We start from the raw sequence: 24,090 nt of genomic DNA on the forward strand, positions 1-24,090 counted from the left end.
AAACATGGTAGTTTTCTTCCATCCTGTCAGCTTTTGCAAGGTTAGTATGTAAAATACACACGAATAATGCATCTTTCTGCTTATTGGTCCTCTTATTTTTACCTGTATTATGCAGATGTTTGCTTTAAAATCTGTTTTGTCTGCCTTTAATATTGCTTGCTATTCCAGTCATCTTGATGAGATTTTCCAGGTATACCTTTATTCATACCTTTATTTTCATCCTTTCTGTATGGTTTTCTTGAAAATGTTTCCCTTGTAAAGATTCACATGGAAGTGAATTTTGATTTTTTAATCCAATCTATCCCTGAGCGGGGGTCAGAGGAGGGGTGCGTTTAACCTGTTACGTTGGTGATTACAGTATCGTAGCACTTCCCCAGCCCCCCCCTCCCCCCCCCCGCTTTTGTTTTCTGTTTCCATCCTTTTTCTTTGTTGTTTTCCAATTTCCTGGGCTTATGTTGGATGAGTTCCCGTCCTTCTGCTAGTTTGGAAGCTACTGATTGTATTTTCATGCCTTTTGTGGTTCCTGGTAAATTTTCACACCATTATTAGCTCTAATACTGTCTCAGAGACCGCCGACTGCGCTCCTGCTGCTGTCGTTGGCCTTCGGTCCATGCAGTGTTGTCTGCGGGGCAGTGGGACTTGGTGGGATGGGACCGGGGAAGGAGCCATATCAGAGGCGGCAGGTGAAGGACAGGTAGGACTGACTACAGGGCAGGTACAAGGACAAAGGAGTTGTTTGGGGGAAGAGGGACCCAGAGAAATGTTTAAATAGCTTCATCCTCTCCCCACGATTTCCAGTCCGTTTCATCAGATCCTAAACCTAATCACCCATACTTTACTTTGACTTTTTAAAAATCATATTGAAAGCACACATTGAATACCCACATACAGGTGTTTTCATTCAGCGCCGTCTTCAAAATGCCGGCACATCAGTGATCCAACCTTAGAAGAAACCGTAAACACAGAGGTGGTATTTCAAGAACACTAAGACAAGAAGTAAACCACAAGCGATTTTACTGGTCAGGAAATTGTTACAGCGCTTCGGTTCTAAACGCTCCTACATTGACTTGTTCTTGGGGCTCATGTGCAAATCCAGCGACCTACTTTTTCTTTTTCTTGCTCGAGATGGGTTTGGACGGGAACACCACTGCTTCCTCCTTAGTGGGGCTTGGCGTGAGCTGTGAGGAGGATGTGTCCGTCGGCTCCTTGATCACAGTGATGTCGACCTCGTCATCTAGTCTTTTGGCCTCTTCCTCTCTCAAGCATTCCAGCCTAACACAAGAAGCAAATACAAGAAGGTATGTTTTCTTTGTAGTTTCAAAACCAGTTTTCTGCTGTGCATACTGTCAAGTTGTCCGTACCTGGATTTCAACAGTTTTTGTAAAAAAGCCTGTAAGTTATCCTCCCTTTGCCTGAAATAAAAAGCGATGCCGTGTCTAGACAATCCAAAACGAAATTTTCATATATCTAAAGTGACTTGTGAACCACTTTTCTCTGTAGCAACTTAGCAGCTAGTAAGGAGCCTTTTTAAACACTCCTTAGTCTTTTTCCTTAAGTATAATTGAATGCCTTCTTCAACAGACCTGCCAGCTAGAAATGCACTTTACAAAAAATTGGCGTCTGCCCTCGGAACCAACATGTCTGCATAGAAATGAGCCTGGCCCGTGATTCTAGAAAGGTAAGTGCAGCAGCACTGACAGGGTGCCCACCATGTGCCAGGCACGGTGGTAGGTGCTTTACAAACACTAGCTCACGTAATCCTCACAGCACTCCTTTGGGTTAGTATCTCCAGCTTCCAGATGCAGACACTGAGGCACACGGTGATGGACACTGCCCCAGGTCACCCAAGTGTTTAATGGTGGGGCTGGGATTTGAACCTGGGCAGTCTGGATCTGTGGCCTGACTCTCAGCCACTCCGTCAGTGCCTCTTCGTGAGAGGCTTGGGACACAGATGTCATCACCACCTTACACAACCAGGAGAGAACCGGTGGCCCACAGGCAGGATTCTTCCAGGCCTCTGCAGGTTCTCCAGACCACATGAGGACACGCCACCCTTAGGAAGTTGGATACTTTTAATGGAAGCACTTGGTCCTGAAGCTTCTGGCAGCTCCAGACAACAGGAAGGAGAGAGAACTGAGAGCTGTGCAGGGAAAGAGCCAAGAGGCATCATCACAAAGTTACCTTGCTTCCAGCTCCTCATTTTCAATCTTCCGCTGTTTGGCCAACGCTACATGATGTAACCTATTTTCCTTTACTTTCTCCTTGAGAATTTCTTCCCATTTGTGTGCTTGGAAGAATGTGTTCACAAAAAAGATGCACATATTGCTGACCCACATGTTGAGCTTTTCCTTCCCTTCCTCCTTGGATTTTTCTTTTTTCTCTGGAAGAAAGTTTAATTAGAATGAGCACTCACACAGTTCTGCAATAACTTAGCAGAGTGTGTTCATATTCTGGTTCTGCCACTTCCCGTGTGGCGCCTCATCCCCTGGAAGATGGGGAGGTGCGGGGCTGCTCAGGCCACGAGGGTCCCTGCAGATGCAGAATGCTGCAGTGACTGCCTGGGTGGCCGTACAGCAGGGCTGTGATTGTCAGCACTGCCTGCGAGTCTCCTGGTACACGTACTCTTGTTTTAAATAGCTTTTGTTTTTCTAAAATTAAGTGCTGCACTTACCTTTCTAGAAAATTTGCAACACTTTCCATGTTGCAGGGGGGGGAAAAAACTCTTGTTTTTTGCTTACGTTGTCTTTAAAGGCAGTTTTCATTAAGAAAATAGTTAAAAGAGGATTTAACTCTGAATTGAATAAGGAGGGAAGTACTTTCCATTGCATCCTGTTTACATTCTGATGTCATGCAAGTTCTTTAGCAGTGGGTGGCTGGTCCCTAGCTACTCATTTTATTGCTGTCACAGTGATACCTTGTCACAAAATAGGGTCATATGTGCAGTTTCGGGTTTTTTTGGTTTTGCTGTACTATTTTTATGGGAGAATCTAGGGAGATCAGAAAACCTACACCAGTTCCACCTCCGTCTTCCCAGAATTCCCTCTCTAGGTGGTTTTCACGTCTCAGTTGAGAAACAGTACATCTGTTATTTTCATTTTTTAATCTTTATCAGGTTTTCATATCTTGGTTCATACTAATGTTAAATGAACTGAAAGGTTTATCTTATTTTATGCTTTGGATTTTTTAAAAATAATATGAAAATATAAGAATAATTATATTAGTGCTTCCTTAAGCTTTTTAAAGAACTTGCTCATAAAAATTAAATTTGGGGGAATAATTTTTTTTACTTTTTTCTCCCATGATTTTTTTAATATTTTTTTTAGTCTACTTTTGTTATTACTATATAGACTATTTGTTAATGTTTCCAATTTATTAGCTTTGCAGTGCATATATAGCATTCTCTTATTATACTTAGAAAAATCTTATCTGGTTACTTTTTCCTTCCTAGTTAGTATATATGTGTTTATCACTTTTATTCTGACTATACTAGGTTGAGGATACCTATTTTATCTTTTTACTTAAAGAATCAGCTTTTAGGGCAGCCAGATGGCTCCGTTGGTTAGAGCACGAGCTCTTAACAACAAGGTTGCCGGTTCAATTCCCACATGGGATGGTGGGCTGCGCCCCCTGCAACTAAAGATTGAAAACAGCAACTGGACTTGGAACTGAAATGCACCCTCCACAATTAGATTGAAGGACAATGACTTGGAGCTGATGGGCCCTGGAGAAACACTGTTCCCCAATAACAATTAAAAAAAAAAAAAAAAAGAATCAGCTTTTACAATGATCATTTTTAGTACTTTTTTTGTGAGTTTGTTTTTTTAATGCCTTCCTCCTGCTCTCCTTGTATTTTATTCTTCCCTTCTACACTTTTGGGATGAAAGTTTGGGTTACTATACTTTCTTGTTTAATAGTGAAAACATTTTAATACTATAAACTTTCTCTGGTTATAATTTTGACTGTGTCTCATAGGTAATATTTCAGTTATTTCAGTTTTCTAAGTATTCTCAGAAATGCAACTTGATTTTCTCTAAGAATTATTTAGAATAGGGGACTTCATTTTTGGTGGGGCTTTTTGTTGTTTGTTTTTGCTTTTAATTTCCAAGTAGTTGGATGATATTTTACTTTTCAATTCAACATACCTGGTTGTTCTTTAATGAGACAACCCTGAGGCATTGGATGAACCCAACAGAGGTGAGGGATGAAGTGTGGACAGAGCTGAGGAATCAACTGGGAGTTCAGGAAATGGAATCGGCAGATAGAATGCTAGAGGGATTTTACCAGGGAAAAGGATAATATTAAAAGGAATATGAGGAATTTAATAAAGGTTTATTTGTTGTTGTTTTTAACTTGAGCATCTTTAAAAACCAAAGAGAATGAGACTCCTGAGAGGGAGAAGTTGACTGTATACGGACACAGTCAATGTACCAGGCCTGAGAGATGGATGTGCCAGATCCAGGTGGAGGGACAGCTGTCCCAGGGGACGGACTCAGCTCAGTAAGATCGTGCCTTGAAAGTGAACTCCAAGAGAAGTGTCGTCACCAACATGGTGGCATAGGTCATTCCTCACTCCCCCTCAACAGAAGAACCAAAACTATTCATGGACAAGACACCACTGAGAGAATCCTAGGGCCTGGGGGTGAGGCTGAAGCACCCCTCTGCACTGCAGAGAACAAGACAGACCACACTGGAAAGGTAAGAGCAGCTCCACACTGACCACACTGCCCCTCTCCCAGGCCGCACCACACCATGCCAAGAGCTCTCCCCTGAGCCTGCAGCTCCTCCGGGAGAAAAAGAGAGCCCAGGGTGGACATCCAGCCCCCTCAACTGAGCGTTGTGGTTACTTCTTGGGAGCCCCCACTCCAGTAGCTAAATTAGAGACTGCTAAAGGGAGTTCTTTGAGTGGAAGTAAAAAGATGCCAATTAACATCATAAAAACATAAGAAGACAGTGTAAAACTCACTGGTGATGCTTAGACATAGTCAAAGTTAGATTCTGGAATATAGTAATGGTGGTATGTAATTCACTTGCAACTCTAATTCAAAAGTTAAAAAGCGTAAAAATAACCATAATTATAATAATCTTATTAGTTACACAATATTATATATATATTACACACACACACACACTGCAATATCAATAACCTAAAATGTGAGGGGCAGGATAACCAAGTGTAAAATTTAGGCATTCTGTTGAAGTTATCAGTTTAAAATAAGGTGTTACAATTTTAAGATATTTTATGTAAGCCTTATGTTAACCGCAAGGGAAAAACCTGTAGTAATAACACAAAAGATCGTGATTAAAAAAGTCAAAGCATACTGATACCAAAAGACATCAAAACATGAAAAAAAAAAAACCCAGCAGGATAAGAAACAAGCAAAAATGGATGTACAGAACAGCCAGAAAACAATAAGTGGTAATTTTAAGTCTACCTATCAATGATTAAATGTAACTGGATTCAATGCTCTAATCAAAAGGCACATACGGCTGAATGGATAAGAAGATCCCACATTATGCTGCCTGCCAGACCTCACTTGAGCCTTAAGGACACAGATTGACAGTGACGCTTCAAGCAAATGGTAAACCAAGAAGAAGCAAGAGTAGCTCTACTTATGGCAGACAAAACAATCTAAACTAAAAATGGTAAAAAGAGGCAGAGAAGGTCATATGATGATAAAGGAGTCAATCCATCAAGAAGATGTAACAACTGCAGTTATGTGCTGAATGGTAAATACGAAAGCTGTTCAGAGTGCAAATCCTAAGAGGCCCCATCACAAGGCAATTATTTCATGATATTTAAAGTTGTTGTACATACAGCACTGAAAGTCAGTTACCTCTCACTAAAACTGGAAGAAAACCCCCCAAAAAACCCGACTCAGTAAGATCATGCCTTGAAAGTGAGTCTGTCAAGCCAGGAGGCAGAATTGGAAGCAGCAGTAGCAGCCTGACTATATATATATTTTAAAAGACGGTTGCACATTTTTATAAACTTTGTCATTTATAAGCAACAGTTTGTACTCACCGTTTTGAGATAAAAAAAAAGTTAGCTCTTTTCCTGAAGATTTAAAATTCACTTTGGAAAGTGTTTCATCACTCGGTGCCGTCCTCATTTTGGGCTTTTATGTTGAAAAAAATAAAGTAAAATATCTCTGCATCATGACAGACTAAAACTCATATTCTACGTTATGAATAATTAGATTGTTAATGAGACCATTCTCTTTAAGCTAATTTGACTATTTTTAGCCTGTATAAAATACTCATATTTATACTACTAAGGAAATGAATAACGGTTATTGTCCCTACCGAAAGGCTCCTCCCCCAAGAAACCAAAGATCTGAGAAAGTATTTATTATACATGTACATACATTCTTCCGCTAATACCATTCTTATGCTTATACCATATATACGCTGTGCACACTCACCCTTCAACTCCAGGCTGTGTCCAGACTGCCACTTGCTGTCACCACTTGGATGTCTAATCAGGCACCTAAAGCCTAATAGGTCTAAAACCAACCCCTTACTTTTGCCCCCAAACTCATCTCCCCTCACCCCCGTCTTCCCCTTCACAGTGAACAGTAACTCTGTTCTGCGAGTTGTTCAGGCGCCAAACCTTGGAATCACCTTTGCCTTCTTGTCCCCTGTCAAACGCTACAGCCTTCAAAACACCTTCAGATAATTCCCAGAGCTTCCGGACGGGTTGGTCAGCAGCGAAGCCATAGTGAGCCTCAACCCCTCAGCTCAGGGGCCGCCCTCCCACCTCAGAATAAACGCCAGGTTCCCACTGTGGCCAGATGTCCTGCAGGCCAGGCTTGCTGCCTTCCTGAGGACGTCTTCCCGAGCCATGTCGGCCTGGCTACACTTGCTGCTACACTGTTCTCTCAACCCAAGCATGCTCGCACCTCAGGCCTTCCAGAACTGTCTTCCTCCAGACAATTACATGGTTGCTTCCTCACTTCCTTCAGGTACACTCAAATGTCACTTCATCAGAAGACCTTCGCTAAGTCCCCGGCCTGTCACCCATCTCCACATCCTGTCACTTCTCCTTCAGAAGTGTGGGGACGGGTTGCACTGTGGTGGGTGTGCAAGTTCTGGAGTCTAACTGCTGCCACAGCCGCCCAACTCCTCCGCTTGCTAGCTCTGTGGCTGTGGGCATGTCATTACCTTGTGCTTCAGTTCCCTCCTAGAGGTCATAAGAGTGCCCAAAGCTTGTTTGGGGTGTTACGTGAGCTAATGCCCAGGAAACACCCCACGTGGCCCTGGGAAACACCCATGAGTGTTAGCTAGTCCTGTGCTTCACCTGTTACCATCTCTCCGCCTCACTAGCATGTAGTCGCTGGACGACGGGCTGTGTGTTCACCGCTAGACCCAAGCAGACAGAAGAACGCCCATCACGTACACAGTAGGCACGCAACAGTGCTTCCCACTACAACCATGTGCTCGTTTTCCGGGGGCCTTATAAATACAAACCTCTGGTTTCCTGATTTTGCTAAAATCAAACAAGAATGCTAACTTGCTCGCAGGTGACTTGGCACTGCCGTTGCGCACGTCAGACCCCTGGCTCGTGGCCGTGCTGGGACTCCTGTGCTGGGGGTCAAGGAGGAGAACAGAAGAGAATGCCGGTTTCCATGGAGATACGAGATACACACACGCAAACATGATCTTAATGAAGTAACTTACAATAAACTACACATAAACTGCACTATTGGACACTTGTACCTGTGAAACCTTCACTTCAGTGAAGACGGCGAACATACCCATCACCCCCAAAACTTCCTGTGCCCCTCGGTAGTCCCTCTCCCCCTCCTCAGGCAACCACTGGCTGCTTTCTGTCACTTCGGGTGACTCTGCACTTTCTGGACTTGTACATGATTGGAACCATAACAGCACGTGCCCTGTTCTGTCTGCTTCTCTCACCAGCGTGATGGCTAACTCATCTACGCCGCTGCGTGTCTCATGAGCCATTTCATGGCTAAGTCATACTCTAGAGTACGGATATTACAGGGTTGGTTTGTCTCGATGGACATATGAAAGCCAGACGTGAACTTGACCCGATGGTTTCTGAGGAGGAGCCCTAGACCAGAGTGTTCACACTCAGGTACTGGAGTCCGTGGTGACGCCATCCATAAAACCATGGGTGAAGGTGGACACTCATTTCCCTCAGAGCAGAGTCCCACGCCCAGGTCGGCCAGGGACCAGGCTCCCAGATGACATAGAGAAGCCGTCAGTCATCTCCTCTAACGGGAGGAGCCATACCTGGCTGATGGAGTGGACTGAGGGGCTGAAATTGAACCAGAAGCTCTCAGCACACGAGGAGCCCAGGGCACAGCCCAGGGCTTCATGGTAAGAGTCTTTCCTTAGACAGTGAGGAGGCTGCTGTAGGAGCAGCTCTGAGGAGCTACCTAGCTGTGGGCCTCCGCTGGCCTCCAACACTCTCCCTTGTGGCTCCAAATCAGAAATCCTTCAGGCCAGCTAACCTGAAACCCCCACCCAGAACTTCGGTGTCTCCCTTGCCCTAGTGGCTGGGTCCTCTGTCCATCACCGGCACTGCCCCTGCTCCTTCGAGGACTGGCGGGGAGGCCTAGTGTCTCACCCGGTGCGCAGGCACCATCCTCAGGGACCCACCGGGCCTCTCGTGCACACGCAGGAGCTGTTCCTTGGTATCCTGGCTCTGGGGCAGGCTTTCCGCCCTCGCAAACACTAGATCATGTAAAACATTTCACAACAAAATATCTCATGGTCCACCCAGCATGCTGGCTGGCACTTTGACCTACAATTACAGGTTTTCCACTGTGGCTAATTCATTGGAGGAGGAGACTTCCTGGGTCAGGACCAGGAAATACACTTTCCCTAACATAAAAAAGAAAACTAAAATGTGAAAAGAAGTCTTCAGTTATTTCCTGAAGCATTACAAAAGCCCAAGAGAGTTTTGATGACAGTGTAACCATTCCAGGATAAAACCATTCCTTGCTGTATAAATTCTAAGCTACTACTTGTTACCTGATTTGTTACTGTATAAGTGCTGCCATGTTTGTTTCCAGACGAGTCATCATTTGGAAAATTTAAACAGGATTTAGTCACTTGGTCAGTAACAGAGATGAACGCGAAGCTTAAGAGCGCTTCAAAGAATTCCAGGAAAACCAGCTGAAATGTAAGAAAACAGAGCCAGTCTTATTCATACTGACACCTCAAGGTCAGTCCACGCTTCATCTCAGTGTTCATTTCTATCTTCCAGAGAACACCACCTCTCCAGTGCTTAAGATCGTGTGGGTGTACACAAGTTTGCAATAAAACATACATTTAAAAGATCTATTATGATACATATTCTATCATTAGATTTGTAAGTCATCTTTCTGTTTTGATGAAAACATTTTATGTTACTGAGGACGGTCATTTCCCAAAGTGTTGCCTTTTTTCTTAAACTAGGAAAGTGGCATCTGTAAACCCAAGTGACAAGTGCCAGTGTCACCCACTGAGCCGCTGTGCCCCCTCCACCCTCCATGGCCCCGATACATGGGCCCAGGGACTGTCTGCCCGTGGCGCTGGCTCGCTCGGACTTTGACCATCCACACCTGCCATATGTGTCTGTCCTGAGCCCAGGGCCCTGTGCGTCTGAGCTGGAACAGGCCCGCTAATTAGACCAGAGGCTCAGGGCCGGCCGCTGCCTGCTGCCAGGGGTCTGCCCAGCACCCCTCAGCACCAGTGTCCCTGCTCTAACAGTTTCCTGAGACCTGCCCAAAGGTGGGTCTAACTGGTAAAATGAGGCACTTGCCTGCTGCAAGAAATGCTAAAAATGCTAATTCTTTGGGTATCTGACGTGTACCCCAGAAAAGTACATGTATTAAGTCGCTAAATAATTATCCATGAAATAGTATTGTAGTTTTATATTCTTTTGACTTTGTTCATTTCCTGACATCTGAAGTATTCTTTTTAATATTAATCTCTAGTTTTCTAATACAATCAAAGACATATATATAGCTTTATGTATGTGTATATATATATATGTATGTATATGTATATGTATATGTATATGTATGTGTATGTATATGTATACATATATATATGTAGCTTTATGTATTTAGGTTAGAATTCTTTTCAATCAAATCTTGGTTCTTGGTATCCAAGCCAAAACAAACAGCCTGAATTGGATCTATACCATTTGTGTCACTTCGTTACAAACCTCAAGTTCAAAGTTGCTGTCAATTCCATCATGAATGAAAGGATTATCATCTGCTATGATCTCTACAAATTTGGTTGCTGTTAATTCTTTATTTATCATTTTAAAGTCCTATAAAAAGAAACAACCAATCAAACCATAATGGCTGATAATTACAAACAGTTATATATTTTTAATGTTAATTTATATCAATACTCCACTTTAAGAAAATGTACCAGAAATGATTATCTTAAAAACTGACAATTTTGTACAGCATTCTGGATTAACATTGGTATTTACCTGTCTTCTCCTTCCCTCATCCCTCTGAAATAACAGTAAAGGTTGTTTAGAGGCATAAACACAGGACAGGGAATGGGAGAGTAGATGATCCAGATAGGAGATACCAACATGATTCTGTGAGTGGGAAAGTGTGGGACTGGCGGGCTTAGCAGCACAGAAACAGATCGCTCAGGGAATGAGTTGAGTCATGCTGTAGGAACGGGAAGGAGAGAAACCTCTACAGGCAACACTGCAGGTAGGGCTGAACACAGGAAGACTCGCTGCAAGTCTACGTGAAGACCTTCTCCACACCTAAGCTGAAAACAGAAGTTTTACTCTCTGAGACACTAAACCAGAGAGCATATAAAATGAACTGGCAGACTTATACCTAACATATCAATAATTACATTAAATGTAAATAGTTTAAATATGCCAATTAAAAGACAGATATTGGCAGATATTGGTGGTGGAAATATGAGGTGATCCGGCCACTCTGGAAAATAGTTTGGCAGTGTAGAAAAAAAAAATACTTATTATATAACCCAACAACAATCTAGGGCATTTATCCCAGAGAAATGAAAACTATGTCCACAGAGAAACCTGTACACAATTGCTCATACTACCTTTAGTCATTACAGCCACAAACTATAAACAATCCCAACACCCATCAGTAGGCGAATGGATAACAAATCATCGTGGCACATCTGTCAAAAGGAATGCTATCAGCAATACAAAAAGAACTACTGATACGTGCAACAACATGGAATCTCAAAATAACTATGCTGAGTAAAGAAGCTACACAGAACAAATGGAAAATCAGAAAAGAGATACAGAGGATCCAGCATTATAAAGTCCAAAATATTTTAACTACAGTTGCAAATAGAAAAAGTGTTCAGAAGGAATGATTAAAGAAGTAATAGTGGAAAAATTTCAAAACTGATGAACAAACAACATGAATCCATAGATTCGAGGTAACAGATGCCAACTCTTATTGGCCAAAAATCAGAAAATTTAACCATCAAAAAAGAAATGATTGCAATGCATTAAAACACACCAAATATGTATAAATCCAGGAGCTAATGATATATTTTTTTAAAGCTCATCAGTCACCTTTTAAGTATTGCTAAGACATCAAATCATTATTCTGAAAATTAGTAGGAGGGGAAAATTAAGCATAACCCCTCCTTTCCTGTATGGACTGTATTTCAGAGTAACTGCTAAGATATCGACCATTTTCTGAAAATTAATAAAAAGGGAAAATCAAGCATTTATCCCTCTTTTCCTGTATGAACTATATTTCAGAGTAATCAAATAGCTGATGAGGTAAACTTATGTAAATGGGATTCACGGCTAATTAATACAGAAGGAATGACAGAATTGGAAAATTATTATTGTGGGACCCTTAATGAAATAGTGGATGTTAGCAATGAGCGTCAGGACGGCCCAGCCACTAGAGAACAGTTTACAGGGAAGGTTTAATGGAAGGATCATGCTACACCATGCAACCCACTGGGGAATCTCAGCATCCCTAAAAGGGATACAGCAGGAAGTACACAGAACCACCTGTGGCTTTGTCAGAGAAAAAAAGTACCTGAATCCAATCAAGCCTCTCATTCTACCACTTACCAGAAATATGGGCAAAGGGGAAATATGTTCATGAACTCTCTGAGGAAGAAGCCAGCCAAAACCAGATGTAACCAATCTACAGGGAAAAACAACCTCATTTCTTCAACAACAAAGGAACTTGAAGAACTTGAAGAACAAATCAACAGCTGTATAACATTCCATCCAAAAAAACCACATGCTTTAAAAAACCTATTTTTTTTATCACTAGACACTAGGTTATTGTCACTTTTTCGTATATATACAACACTGTTAAATTTCTTAAAGCACTCTATCCCTTATTAGCATTCCATTCCTTTAGTTTTATCATTTATCTTCCCACAAGTATAAATCAAAAGTATCATGAAACAAAAGCAACCAATAGTTAGTATGAGAATATTGTATAAAATAGATATTCTCACTATTTTCCAAACTCATAACTTTTTAAATTACTTTGATGAATGCTAATTTTAAAAAATGACATTCACCCCCCTCTTCCTTTAAATGGTCAGATCTGCATCAGTAGAGCCCCTGGAGGCCCACCGACTGGACCCCTCGCCTAACTGGGAAGACACTCGCTTCCAACTTGCCACTATCACAGACCACTAGAATTACTCCCTCCTGCTGAAAGAGACCTAGGAAACATTTAACGGCTATGAAAATTCATCCCAGGTCTTCACCTCATAATTTGCGTATCATCGCTAGAATATTTTGCCTTTAATTAAAATCCAAATGTCAATAAACATGAAACCAATTCGCAATCATGGGTGCTTACCTTCAACATCCAGAGGAAGTGTCTCATCTTCATTGTAAGCTCGTGGGGAGGAGCTGCGTGTGGTCTGCAGTGAGCCGTATAAATCTCCCAGCATTTGTCGATGTAATTCATGGAATAGAGTGTCTCCTGTTGCCCGTTGAATAAATTGCCTAAAAATAAAATGAACAAATAAACATTCAAAAAATGATTATAGAATCATGTTTTGAAAAAACAGTGGTAAGTATAATCCTATTGGTTTTGTGTTTACCTTTTACACGGCAGGCATTTGGATGAATGTTCTCGGTCATCAGTTTTGTAAAACACAAAAAGAGCGATGGGCTTCTGTTTCTGTGATTACAAAGATATGATAATCACTCCTCCCTCCAGGAAATGGGACGTAATTCCCCTCCTAGAGTGTGGGTGGACTTAGCAACTGGCTTCTAACAAGCAGAGTATGGAAAGGGAGAAATCGTAAGTTTACAGGAGAGAATCCTGGTTGATACCACTTTACACAGGTGAGCAAGGTCAACATCACCAGTAATAAGACAGGGAGATGTCACAAAGCCTGATGGGATGTGACGAGAAGGGCCGCTCACCTCCTTGGTATTTTCCCCAAAACCCATAACCTCAGTGTAATGATGAGAAAGCATCAGCAGACCAAAATCAAGGGACATTTTATAGAATGACTGACCAATATGTCTCAAAAGTGTCAAAGTCATAAAAGCTGAAGTCTGAGAAACTATTACGGGTTGTAAAGGACTAAGGAGCTAGGACAACTACATGCAACGTGTGATCGTGGATTAGATCCTGGACTAGAAAAAGGACATCCCTGGGGAAACGGGAAGTCCTAGGAAAGTCTGTAATTTGGTGAATGATACCGCAGCCATGTTAGTGCCTTCATTTTGATAAGCGTACCACGGTTCTTTAAGACGTTATCGCGAGGGGGAGCTGGGCGAAGGGTATATGTAGGAACTCTCTCCTAATTGGCAATACTTCTATAAATCTAAAATAATTTCAAAATAAAGTTGTTTTTTTAAAGATACAATATCAATTTTGCTCTGAGAAAGAACATTCTGGCCTAAGGAAGAGTTGGTTGTGGCTATTTCTGAGTAAAAGCCTGTGAGCTATTGGCAGCACTGAAACATGACTCAGATCTGAAGGGTTTGCAAAGTTTTAAGCTGGTATCTCAAAACTTTTGTTTCTGGTCCTTCAGCTCAAGAGTATGGAAAAATACTGATGAATGCCGAAGAGAAGAGGGCAACATTATGACTAGAGGACTGGCTAGCTCTGCCCTCATCTTCTCACGGGGGCCAGAGTAGTACTTACTGGTACTCTTTGTGATGAATGTGGTAAGCCAACTGCAGGAGGTAATTCAGAAATGTTCTCAAAAGTATTGTTGTAAATGGAGAATGAATTTCCTCCACTGGTATGTCCTGATTGTCTAAAACAAGAAAATTGCACAGGATGCCTAGTGTTTTCTAGAACCTTCTATTTTATTTGCTCCGGCTACACAAGTCAAAGACCTGAATAAAATCGAGTACTTCTTTCCTAGAGAACACTCTGAACAATACGTATGTATCCACCTGAAAATTAAGTACCACTTCAAGACACTTTACAAGACACTTTCAAGATCCCATGTCCCATTGTTTTTCAGAGTGGTCAGAGCCACAGTTTGATTAATGCTGCTGATTCTAAGTCTGTTTCAAACACTTAAATTTGAAGTAAATAGGAATTCATTCTAATATTTTATTTCTCAAGTAGATAACGTGAGTCCTGCCTCCCAGAATTCAGCTGAAAGGAGTAAAACCTTCAAAGTTGTTACATTTATTGCATGAGTTTTCTAATTTGAAATCAAGCCCAAGCCCAAGACTGCCTGAAGCCTATTCTAGTCTATTCCAAGGCCTCCCCCGATCATTTCTACTTCTGACCGGACAATTTCACGTGTCTTTACTATAGATCGGGATAGGCAAATTTCCCTGCAAAGGGCCAGGTGGGAACTATTGGAGGCTTTCAGGGCTGGAAACTGTCTGTCACAACCACTCAGTTCTGGTGTTGGAGGGCAGGCGCCAGCACAGATAACAGCAAGCAAACGGAAACAGCCATGTTCCAGGGCAAGTTCACTGATGAGCATGGGGCGGGGGGGGGGGGGGGGGGGGGCTTTGCTGGCTCCTGCTGGCCTCTTTAAGGACGTTTAGGCACCCTGAGAAGAAGCCCACATGTTGACTTCTGGAACACCTCTCCCAGCCTCTGCCTTCACTCACTCGACATTTCCTAGCTGGTTTCATGGTGACATGATGTTACACTACTGTGTGAACCAAAAGGTGTGGAGGACCAGAAATACTCACCACTTAATATCCTGTCCATATCAGCAAGGGCTATCTTATGGTGATGAAATCTGCAGTCCTTCAGAAACCTCCAGAAGTGGAGCTTCGTCATCAGAAAGGTGTTATCCAGGGTCTGATCACATCCCAGGCTGCTGTAAAAGCTGTAGATTCTCCTTAACTCGGTAAGGTTCCTTAAGACAGCATACTCTGCCTGGAAGGAGAAAAACACACATATCTTAATCTTACCCAATAAGAACAAAAACAAAAGAAACACCTGTTTTCTAAATTAAATGAGATAACGTGCGAAGTAATGTTATTCTCCCCACCCATCCCCAGGTCGATAAAATGAAATTTCTGGTAACAGTAAAAAAATGCTGTTATCTGGACAATGAAATTACTCTCTTACTATGTGATAGTTTTCCTATCTGAATGGCAGCAATAAAATTCTCTTGTTTACAGATTAATATCTCTTGTGAACACAAATATAAAAATCATCAACAAAATATTAGCAAATTGAATCTAGCAGTATATATATATATATATATATATATATATATATATATACATATATATGTATATATGTGTGTGTATGTATGTATATACACACACACACATATAAACATGTCAAGACCAAGCAGGGTTTATCCTGAGATTACATTTGGAAAATCAATCAGTGTAATTCATCATTATTGATAACTAAAAAAGAAACACGACATAATCCTATCAATTGATGCATTCGACAAAACACCATTCATGATAAACTCAGCAAATTAGGGATAGAAAGGAACTCCCTGACCTGCTGAATGACACATACAAAAACATACCACTCACATCACACTTAGGCTGAAAGTCTGAAATCAGTAATATCCCCCTTGATAGCTTTACTGATTTCCCTCTGTCCCCATTCACCTTCTGTTATTTTTCCCAGGTCCTCAGTGGCCTTATGCTGCCCCAAATTCCCCACACATGCAGCCCTACAGCCTGTAAGTGTCCCGTTCTCCAAAATCACTTACTCTTACCCCATGCCTCACCCTCCCAAATGAAACAGAAAATTGAGGAAGAGGATTTGGGGTCACCATGGAGAAAGAAAAGTCCCACCAGGGCAGCTGCAACAGGCATCTGTCACTCTTAGCAGCAACTTCTGCTTTTTAAAATTCAAGTCAATTGGATAAACATGTATGGTCTACCCTGTCTAAAGCATTGTTCTAGAGAAGGACACAAAACTGTCTTCATGAGACTTAAAATCTAGCAAAGAACACAAGACATACACACAAGTCAGGAAGGTAGAGCAGTCACGGAGGAAGGAGAGACGGAGTGAAGGAAAAGCTTCCTGGAGGACGCTACCCTTGAACTGAGAAAGGAAACATGAGTAGGGCCTCATGGAGAGCAGGCCCCCAAAATGGAGGCTGGGGCGGGGTGGTGGACAAGGCGGGGTGATCCAAGAATGCCAGGAGGGCCGCATGACCTGGAGCAAGGCTGTCACCTCCCTGTGCCCCAGCTCCCTCCTGTGCAAAGTGGGACAACCACAGTTCCCACCCTGTGGGCTGCTGGGAGGATTCAGGGACGTAAAGGCATTTGAAACCGTGCCCAGAGCCAAGGGCTCTCCCTGCACATCTAGCCATTATTATCACGTGGTAATATTATCAGGTCGGAAAGAGGGGTTGACATCAGATCCTAAAAAGCCCTGATTAACCAGACTAGATATGGAACTGACAGCAAAGGCAGCCATTTGGATGAGAAAGGGTATAACCAGAAGGCTTCAGCTTGTTCCGTCTGGAACTAGAATGTTCCAGAACCCTGCTCAAGAAAAGACACCCACGTTTTGACAAAATGATTCCAATCACAGATAATAAAAATATATATACACGAGAAAACATCAGATAAACCCAAGTTGAGGGACATTCTTCAGAATAACTGACCAGTACTCTTCAAAAGTCTCAAGGTCATGAAAGACGATGAAAGATGGAGGAGCTGTCACAGACTGAAGGAGATTAGAGACAGGTGAGGACCAAATGCAGTGAGGAACCCGGGGTGGGATCCTGGAACAGAAAAAGGGCAGGAGAAAACTGGGGAAATCCAAACAAAGTCTATAGTTTTAGTGTTGTAGCAAGGTTAATTTCTTGGATTTGATGGTGATATAAGATGTTAACAATAGGAGAACGTAGGTAAAAGGAATATGGAAAGGGTACTATTTTTGCAACTCTCCTGTAAGTCTTAAAATCATCTCAAAAAGTAAAAAAAATATACATGACTTGCCAAATTATAACATGTCCACATTATGAAATATTATCTGGTCATTAAACAAAGATATTCTTAAAGTGTGGAATTGTAGAATTCTTTCACTTTCTATGTCACATATTTCTGTGATTGAATTTTTGTAAGAGCATGTGCTACTTTGGTAATTAAAAACAGTCAAGATGTATTTTATAATATATAATTTTTAAAAGACCCATGTTTTGACATAGAACTCCAAAGTGGAAATGGATGACATACATGTGAAACAAAAATATATATGCCTGTACATACACATCTAAATAATATAAAACAATGTGATCCCTTTTATGTCAAATCAATGTATATGTTCATATATTCATCTGAAAATTATATTGGTGGAGACTACGTAATGGCACTGAATAGCTATCATTAAATACTACACGAAAATAGATTATATGAACAGAATGACCCATTTCTAGATAGGTGTGCACAGAAAAAAAAAAAAACTAGAAAAATGGTCACCATATTTTGTCTGGGTAGAGGTTCTCTTTTACTTTTTCTTACTGTATTTTTTACATTTTCTACAAGAATCATGTGTGACTTTTGTAACTAGAGAAAGTAATAAAGGTTCCTATGTTTAACAAGACTCTTGCAGTGAGTGACACAGTGTTGACCAGGAGACAGAGAAGGGGAGGGAGAGGGATGAAGGAGGAATCACTGCTGAGGCCCAAAGACCTGGGGGCCCGAGAAGGCAGGGGTGAGGAAGGGAAAAGGGGCCACGATGCCTTGCACTTTTGAGGGACTAACACTCGTGACGATGTCCCAACGTGGTAGTTTCACAGAACCATCCCAAACCCCAGGCAAAGCAGGGCCAAGATACTGGAGTGTGTGTAACGTGCTGCCTCTGACTTGCCAGCCACTAATCACATCATTTTTTCACTCTGAGGATTGCTAGAGTCTAATGATTTGTAAGGGTTTGAAGTTCCTTGAATCCTGGCAGCCCATAATAATGCACAGCAGAATGAAAGTTCTGCAGAGCAAGGGGGCAGCAGCCTGAGCTTGCTGACCAATCTGGGTGGAAGGGTGACTCGAGCCTTTGGGCTCTGAGGTTCTGGGGAGTTCACTGAAGCCCTCTGTTGGGCTTCCGTTTCCTCACAGAGCTTGAAATTAAACAGGATGATACCTGCAAAGCACCCATCAGGCTATAAAAGACACTTAGTACATGACAGCAATAATCAACTATTTTCCCAGGACTGTGGAGACTCTGATGAATATTTATGCCTACGACATAAATTTATCACAATACAAAGGTCTTTTTCTTTTTTTTTTTTTTTTACCTGCCTCTTTTCCTCTGGTTGGTCTTTCTCAGGATACATACTCAGCAGCAAATGTAGATCCAGCTCAATGCTCGATCCTAACACTGACTTACTTTCACTGCCATCAAGCTTTCTTATAACTTCTAGCAAATGAAGGCAAATACAGGAGACAATTGTGAACAGCAACGTTAAATCAATGTCATGCCAAAATCATTTCTCACAGAAATGTGATACAAGAGTATTCCAGAAAAAACCTACTAAGAAAGCAGTTGCTCAGGGGAAACTTCTGTTTTCTGCGTATCAGGTATATTTGGTAAGTTAGTCTGTATTACCATGGATAATACGGACTAACGCCCTTTCACCTGACAGGTGAACACCCTACCAGCACTGGTGGAAGATCCTTGGTACTGGCTCCTGACGGCACATTCTGAGGGTAGGTCTGGGTAATTTACCAATTCACCTTCCAGGCTGGGAAACTCCGCTATGTGGTCATGGGAAAACAGGCCATCATAGACACGCCCGTTCTTGAAAGTTAATCGGCCCTGCAGGTAGAAAGTAACCGTGGCAGTTTAGGAGAAGTGTTCTTAGAAAACCATTGGTAAATGTACATCAGTATCTTTTTCAAGGGTTTGGAGATTTTTGCTGGCTTGTTTTTAAGATATGCGCTTAGTCCACACATAGTCAGGTTCCTAGAGTCTCATGTCACTGTGCAAATCCTTTGTCCTCCTCCTCTTCCTCCTGATTCTCCTGATTCTCCTTCCCTTCTCCTCCTCTCCTCTCCTCTCATCTTTGCCCCACAACCTCTCCCCAACTTTAAGCACCCCTAGGTCACAGGATGTGTCTGATTAAACTGTGAGTGACCAGCAGAATGCCCATCACAGAACAGGGACTCTCTTGGTATTTGTCAAACCTGGGCCAACAGTCAGTCTGATTCAGAGATGGACAAATGACCCAATTCAGCTCAGTGAAACTCAAGACATTTGTGGAAAGCGTCTCGCAAAAGAGTTCCTTCTCTCCTACTCAGTGTGGTATGTGGCTGTGAAGTCTGGAACCACAGCAGCCATATTGCAATCACAAGGGAGGGGTGGCGTAAGGGTGAAGCTGACATGGCAGGCGGCATCAGGGATAGATGGAGGAGAAACCCTGACAGCCCTGAGCTGCTGAATCAAACCCACCATGAAACCTACATTAGTCTTTATCTTTTATTGAAGATTAAGCTAATTTTCTGTTACTTGAAACCAAAACGTCCCCAACACAGACACACACACACACACACACACACACACACACACTCACTCACTCACACACAACACAAACTAAATAACCTCTAAATATACAGGGAGTTGATATTTTGGTAATTATTTTAAAATTCATGTAATCATCTTTAAAAAATACTAAGTTATCCTATGCAAAATGGATAATGCACTTTACTAAATAGAAAATGGCAAGCCTTTTACTGTGTTTCCTGTGCTTGACATAACCTTTAAAATGTAACCTTCACAGGTCTGTACTCACCATGCCATGTTTTTTATTGGAAACCCATTCTCCCTCGTATACGGCTCCACTGGCATAGTAAAACTTTCCATGGCCATGACGATATCCATTTACAAAGTCTCCTATGTATTCATTTCTCAAAGGATACTGGGAGTTGGGGATTCTCTTTAGAAACCATGTGTGTGTTCCAAAGCCATTCTTAAAGAAAGGAAATTTTCATGAGAAATGCTCAAAATATTTCCTCTTTTTACCCGAATCTATTTATAATTAGGAATAGATTAAATACAATGATTCATTGGAAGGGGCAAAGAACATGGATTTTGGGGTCGCACAGAATTGGGTTCAGTCTCAGCTCAGCTACTTACTAACTAGCCTTCTGACTTAAGGCAAGTTATTTAAGCCCTCTGGATTTCATCTGTAAAATGGAAGTAACACCTACTTTGCAGGTTGGGTGTAAAGGCTGAAGATAATGCATATAAAGTGCCTAGCTTGATACTAATAATTTTAATTATTATTTCAAAATTTATTTTTAACATACAGATTGATAAAAATACCCCCCTCCTCAATCCCACTTTCCAGAGTAACCACTACTTGGGTTTCAGGATTTATGTGTATTTTCCCCAGATACATACAATCATACATACTAAATCAACATATAATGTGTACATATAAACCCACACACAACTTTTTCAACAACCTGATGATTCTATGTATACCATTCTGTAACTTCTGGGTAGTCAGAAAAATAATTGAAAGCAGGGAATTGAACAAATATTTGCACACCCATGTTCATAGACGCATTATTCACAATAGCCAAAAGGTGGAAGCAACCCAAGTGTCCACTGACGAATTAATAAACAAAACATGGTATAAACATACAATGGAATATAATTCAACCTTAAAATGGAGGGGAATTCTGACACATGCTATAAGAAGGATGAACCTTGAAGACATTATGCTAAGTGAAATAAGCCAGTCACAAAAGGACAAACATTATATGATTCCATTTCTATGAGATACCTTGATTAGTCAAACTCAGAGACAGAAAGCTGAATGTTGGTCACTGGGGGTTGGAGGAGGGGGCTGGGGAGTTAGTGTTTAATAGGTACAGAGTTTCAGTTTTGCAAGATGAAAAAGTGCTGTGGATGGATAGTGGTAATGGCTGCACAACAGTGTGAATGTACTCTACCCTGAACTGTACACTGAAAAATGGTTAAGATGATAAATGTCGTTATGTGTATTTTACAATTAAAAAGAAAAAAGCTATATTCACATCAGAAAAAAGTAGACTCCAGAGGAATAAAAATTACCAGGGTTAAAGAAGGACATAATATAATGATAAAAGGGTCAACTCACCAAGAAGATATAACAATCCTAAACATGTATGCACCTAACAACACAGCCTCAAAATATATGCAGCAAAAGTGAAAGATCTGAAAGGAGAAACAGACAAATCTACATTTATACTCAGACACTTCAACACTTTTCTCTTAGAAATGGGTTAGAAAAATTGGACAGAAAATGAGTGATGATACAGAAGATCTGAACAACCAGTTTGATCTGATACCTATGGAACATTCCACTCAACAAAAGCAGAAATACATGTAACATTCACTAAGACAGACTATATTCTGGGACATAAAATACACCTCAGCATATTTAAAATAAATGCAGCCATACAAAGTGTGTTCTTTGACCACAGCAGAATTAAACCAAAGGAAAAAATAAAAACAATAATAGAAAGATATCTGGAAAAATCCCAAAGTATTTGGAAATTAAACAACATATTTCAACACAATTTATAGGCCAAAGAGGAAGTCATGAGGAAATTAGAAAACACTTTGAACTAAACAAAAATTGAAACATAATATATCAAAATTAGTTGGATATAGATAAAGCAATGCTTAAAGGAAAATCTGTAGTATTAAATGCTTATATTAGAAAAGAAGAAATGTCTCAACTCGGTAAAGATTCCATCTTACAACTCTAGGAAAAGAAGACTAAATTAAACCCAAAGCATGCAAAAGGAAAGTAATAACAAAGAGCAGATATCAATTAAAGTGAAAACTGAAAAACATCAGAGAAAGTAAAACTAAAACTGGCTTAAATTAAAATTTGAGAATTTTAATGAAATTGATATACTTCTGGCAAGACTAATGAAGAAAAAAGAGAAAACACAAATTACTAATATCAGAAGACGGGGGACATCCCTATAGATCCTACATATGTCAAAATAATAAGTGAATATTATGAACAACCTTATACCAATTTCTATAAAATGGACAAGTCCTTCAGTGACACAAACTTCCAAAGTTTACTCAAGAGGAAATAGATAACCAGAATAGCACATTATTTACTAAAGAAATACATTCTATAGTTAATTTAGAGTTAATCTCCCCAGAAAGACAACTCTAGGCCCAGAAGGCTCCACTGGCATATTCAACTAACCTGATGAGGAAGAGACAATACCAATTCTACAAACTCTTCCAGAAAATTGAAGAAAAGAGAACACTTCCCAACTCATTTTATGAGACCATCATTACCCTAAAAGCTGCAAAGATATTATAAGGAAAGAATATTATAGATCAATATTCCTCATGAACATAGACACAAAAATTCTCAACAAAGTACTAGGAAATTGAATTCAGTAAGATATAAAAAAGGATACTATCATGGCCAAGTTGGGTTTATCCCAGGAATACAAGGTTGGTTCAACATTTGAAAAATCAATCAATGCAATTCAACATATCAACAGACTAGAAAAACCACATGATCTGACTGGAAGCAGAAAAAGCATTGGACAGAATTCAACATCCATTCATGATAAAAACTGTAAGCAAATTAAAACTTAAAGAGAGCCTCTTCAACCCCATAAAGGGCTTCTATGAAAAACCTACAGCTAATATCACATTTGATAAAAGACTGAATTCTTTCCCACCAAGATCAGGAATGATGCAAGGATGTCCGCTCTTTCCACTCCTGTTCAATATCACACTGGAGGTCTTAGAGCAATAGGCAAGAGGGAAAAAAATGGCACACAGATTAGAAAGAAAGATATATAGTTGACTATTTACAGATAATATGATTATCTACATAAAAATTCCCAAAGAATCTACAAAAAAGTGAGTACAACTATGATGTGAGTTTAGCAGGGTCCCTGGTTACCGGATTAATATACACAAACTATCACCTGAAAATCCTAGCTCTGCAAACCACATAAAATTAACCATATAAAGCTTTTCTTTTCTGTGCAGGAAGTACAACGTGTAAATAACAGTCTCAGTCTATGCATTATGGATTCGCCAATGGCAGAACCTAGCCTGTGGGGAGGACCTTTAGAGAAAACTGAATAATAAAACAACACTAAAAAAGCCTGGTTTAGACCAGTTAATCATAATTTGAGTTTCTAAATTTAGCAGAGCTTGAATTTCAGGTTACCATACAATGCCACACCAAATAATATATGGCTGTGGATCAGCAGAGGGTCCCCCTCAGGGTGGATTCTGCTAACACCGCTAGCGTGGTACCTGGATGCCCTTCTGCCATTGACCAGTGTACTCCTCATTAGTTGTCAGCCATCTCATCCTGCCTTCCCCATGGCGCATATTGTTTTCCCACTGACCTTCGTATATATTTCCAGATTTGTAACTAGGACAAAAATAAATAAATAAAAACAGTCAGTTATCTCATATACAACATTCACATTTAAGACTTTCTTTTAAATGTTACCTCTAAACACCTTTGAAGAAATCCAAATCTCCTGCTCAATGGATGGGCATGTGGTCGGTAAAAATAATCATCTTAGGGGGTAGAATAAATCACTTGATTAAACTTCCTGACCATTTAATAAGGTGATAAAGTGAGTAAGACCAGGGATTTAAAATCTTTTTAAAATAATTCCCTGTAATACTATAATTAGTTAGTATTTTGCCCCCAAATATTTTAGTCTTTAAA

At 40.8% G+C, this 24,090-nt stretch overlaps 1 protein-coding gene and 1 long non-coding RNA gene across 6 annotated transcripts in view; one reads left to right on the plus strand and one right to left on the minus strand.

Moving 5' to 3' along the window:
- Positions 1-292: 292 nt before the first annotated feature.
- Positions 293-24,090, minus strand: part of LOC109437305 (radial spoke head 10 homolog B) — a 34,621-nt gene continuing 10,823 nt past the window's right edge. For 3 of the 5 annotated variants that reach the window (XM_088798778.1, XM_019716462.3, XM_088798779.1), the window contains 14 exons: positions 23,664-23,784; positions 20,158-20,334; positions 19,025-19,184; positions 18,664-18,785; positions 15,134-15,323; positions 14,115-14,229; positions 13,057-13,136; positions 12,810-12,958; positions 10,178-10,285; positions 8,998-9,141; positions 7,468-7,584; positions 6,023-6,116; positions 2,182-2,380; positions 293-1,272 (listed from right to left, as the gene is read on the minus strand). In XM_088798778.1, the coding sequence (XP_088654904.1) occupies positions 1,101-1,272; positions 2,182-2,380; positions 6,023-6,116; positions 7,468-7,584; positions 8,998-9,141; positions 10,178-10,285; positions 12,810-12,958; positions 13,057-13,136; positions 14,115-14,229; positions 15,134-15,323; positions 18,664-18,785; positions 19,025-19,184; positions 20,158-20,334; positions 23,664-23,784 (1,948 nt within the window). In that variant the 3' untranslated portion in view covers positions 293-1,100. The remainder of the gene's footprint in view (positions 1,273-2,181; positions 2,381-6,022; positions 6,117-7,467; positions 7,585-8,997; positions 9,142-10,177; positions 10,286-12,809; positions 12,959-13,056; positions 13,137-14,114; positions 14,230-15,133; positions 15,324-18,663; positions 18,786-19,024; positions 19,185-20,157; positions 20,335-23,663; positions 23,785-24,090) is intronic. The other 2 variants (XM_019716465.3, XM_088798780.1) reach the window with 2 other exon arrangements.
- On the plus strand, positions 1,181-2,175 carry LOC148758305 (uncharacterized). The gene is made up of 3 exons (XR_016021396.1): positions 1,181-1,298; positions 1,582-1,678; positions 1,784-2,175. It is a non-coding gene; the product is annotated as an uncharacterized LOC148758305 (long non-coding RNA).

This window comes from Rhinolophus sinicus, chromosome 5, assembly GCF_057876585.1.
Source record: "Rhinolophus sinicus isolate RSI-liver-muscle chromosome 5, RSI-T2T, whole genome shotgun sequence".
In the NCBI taxonomy this organism is placed as follows: Eukaryota; Metazoa; Chordata; class Mammalia; order Chiroptera; family Rhinolophidae; genus Rhinolophus; species Rhinolophus sinicus.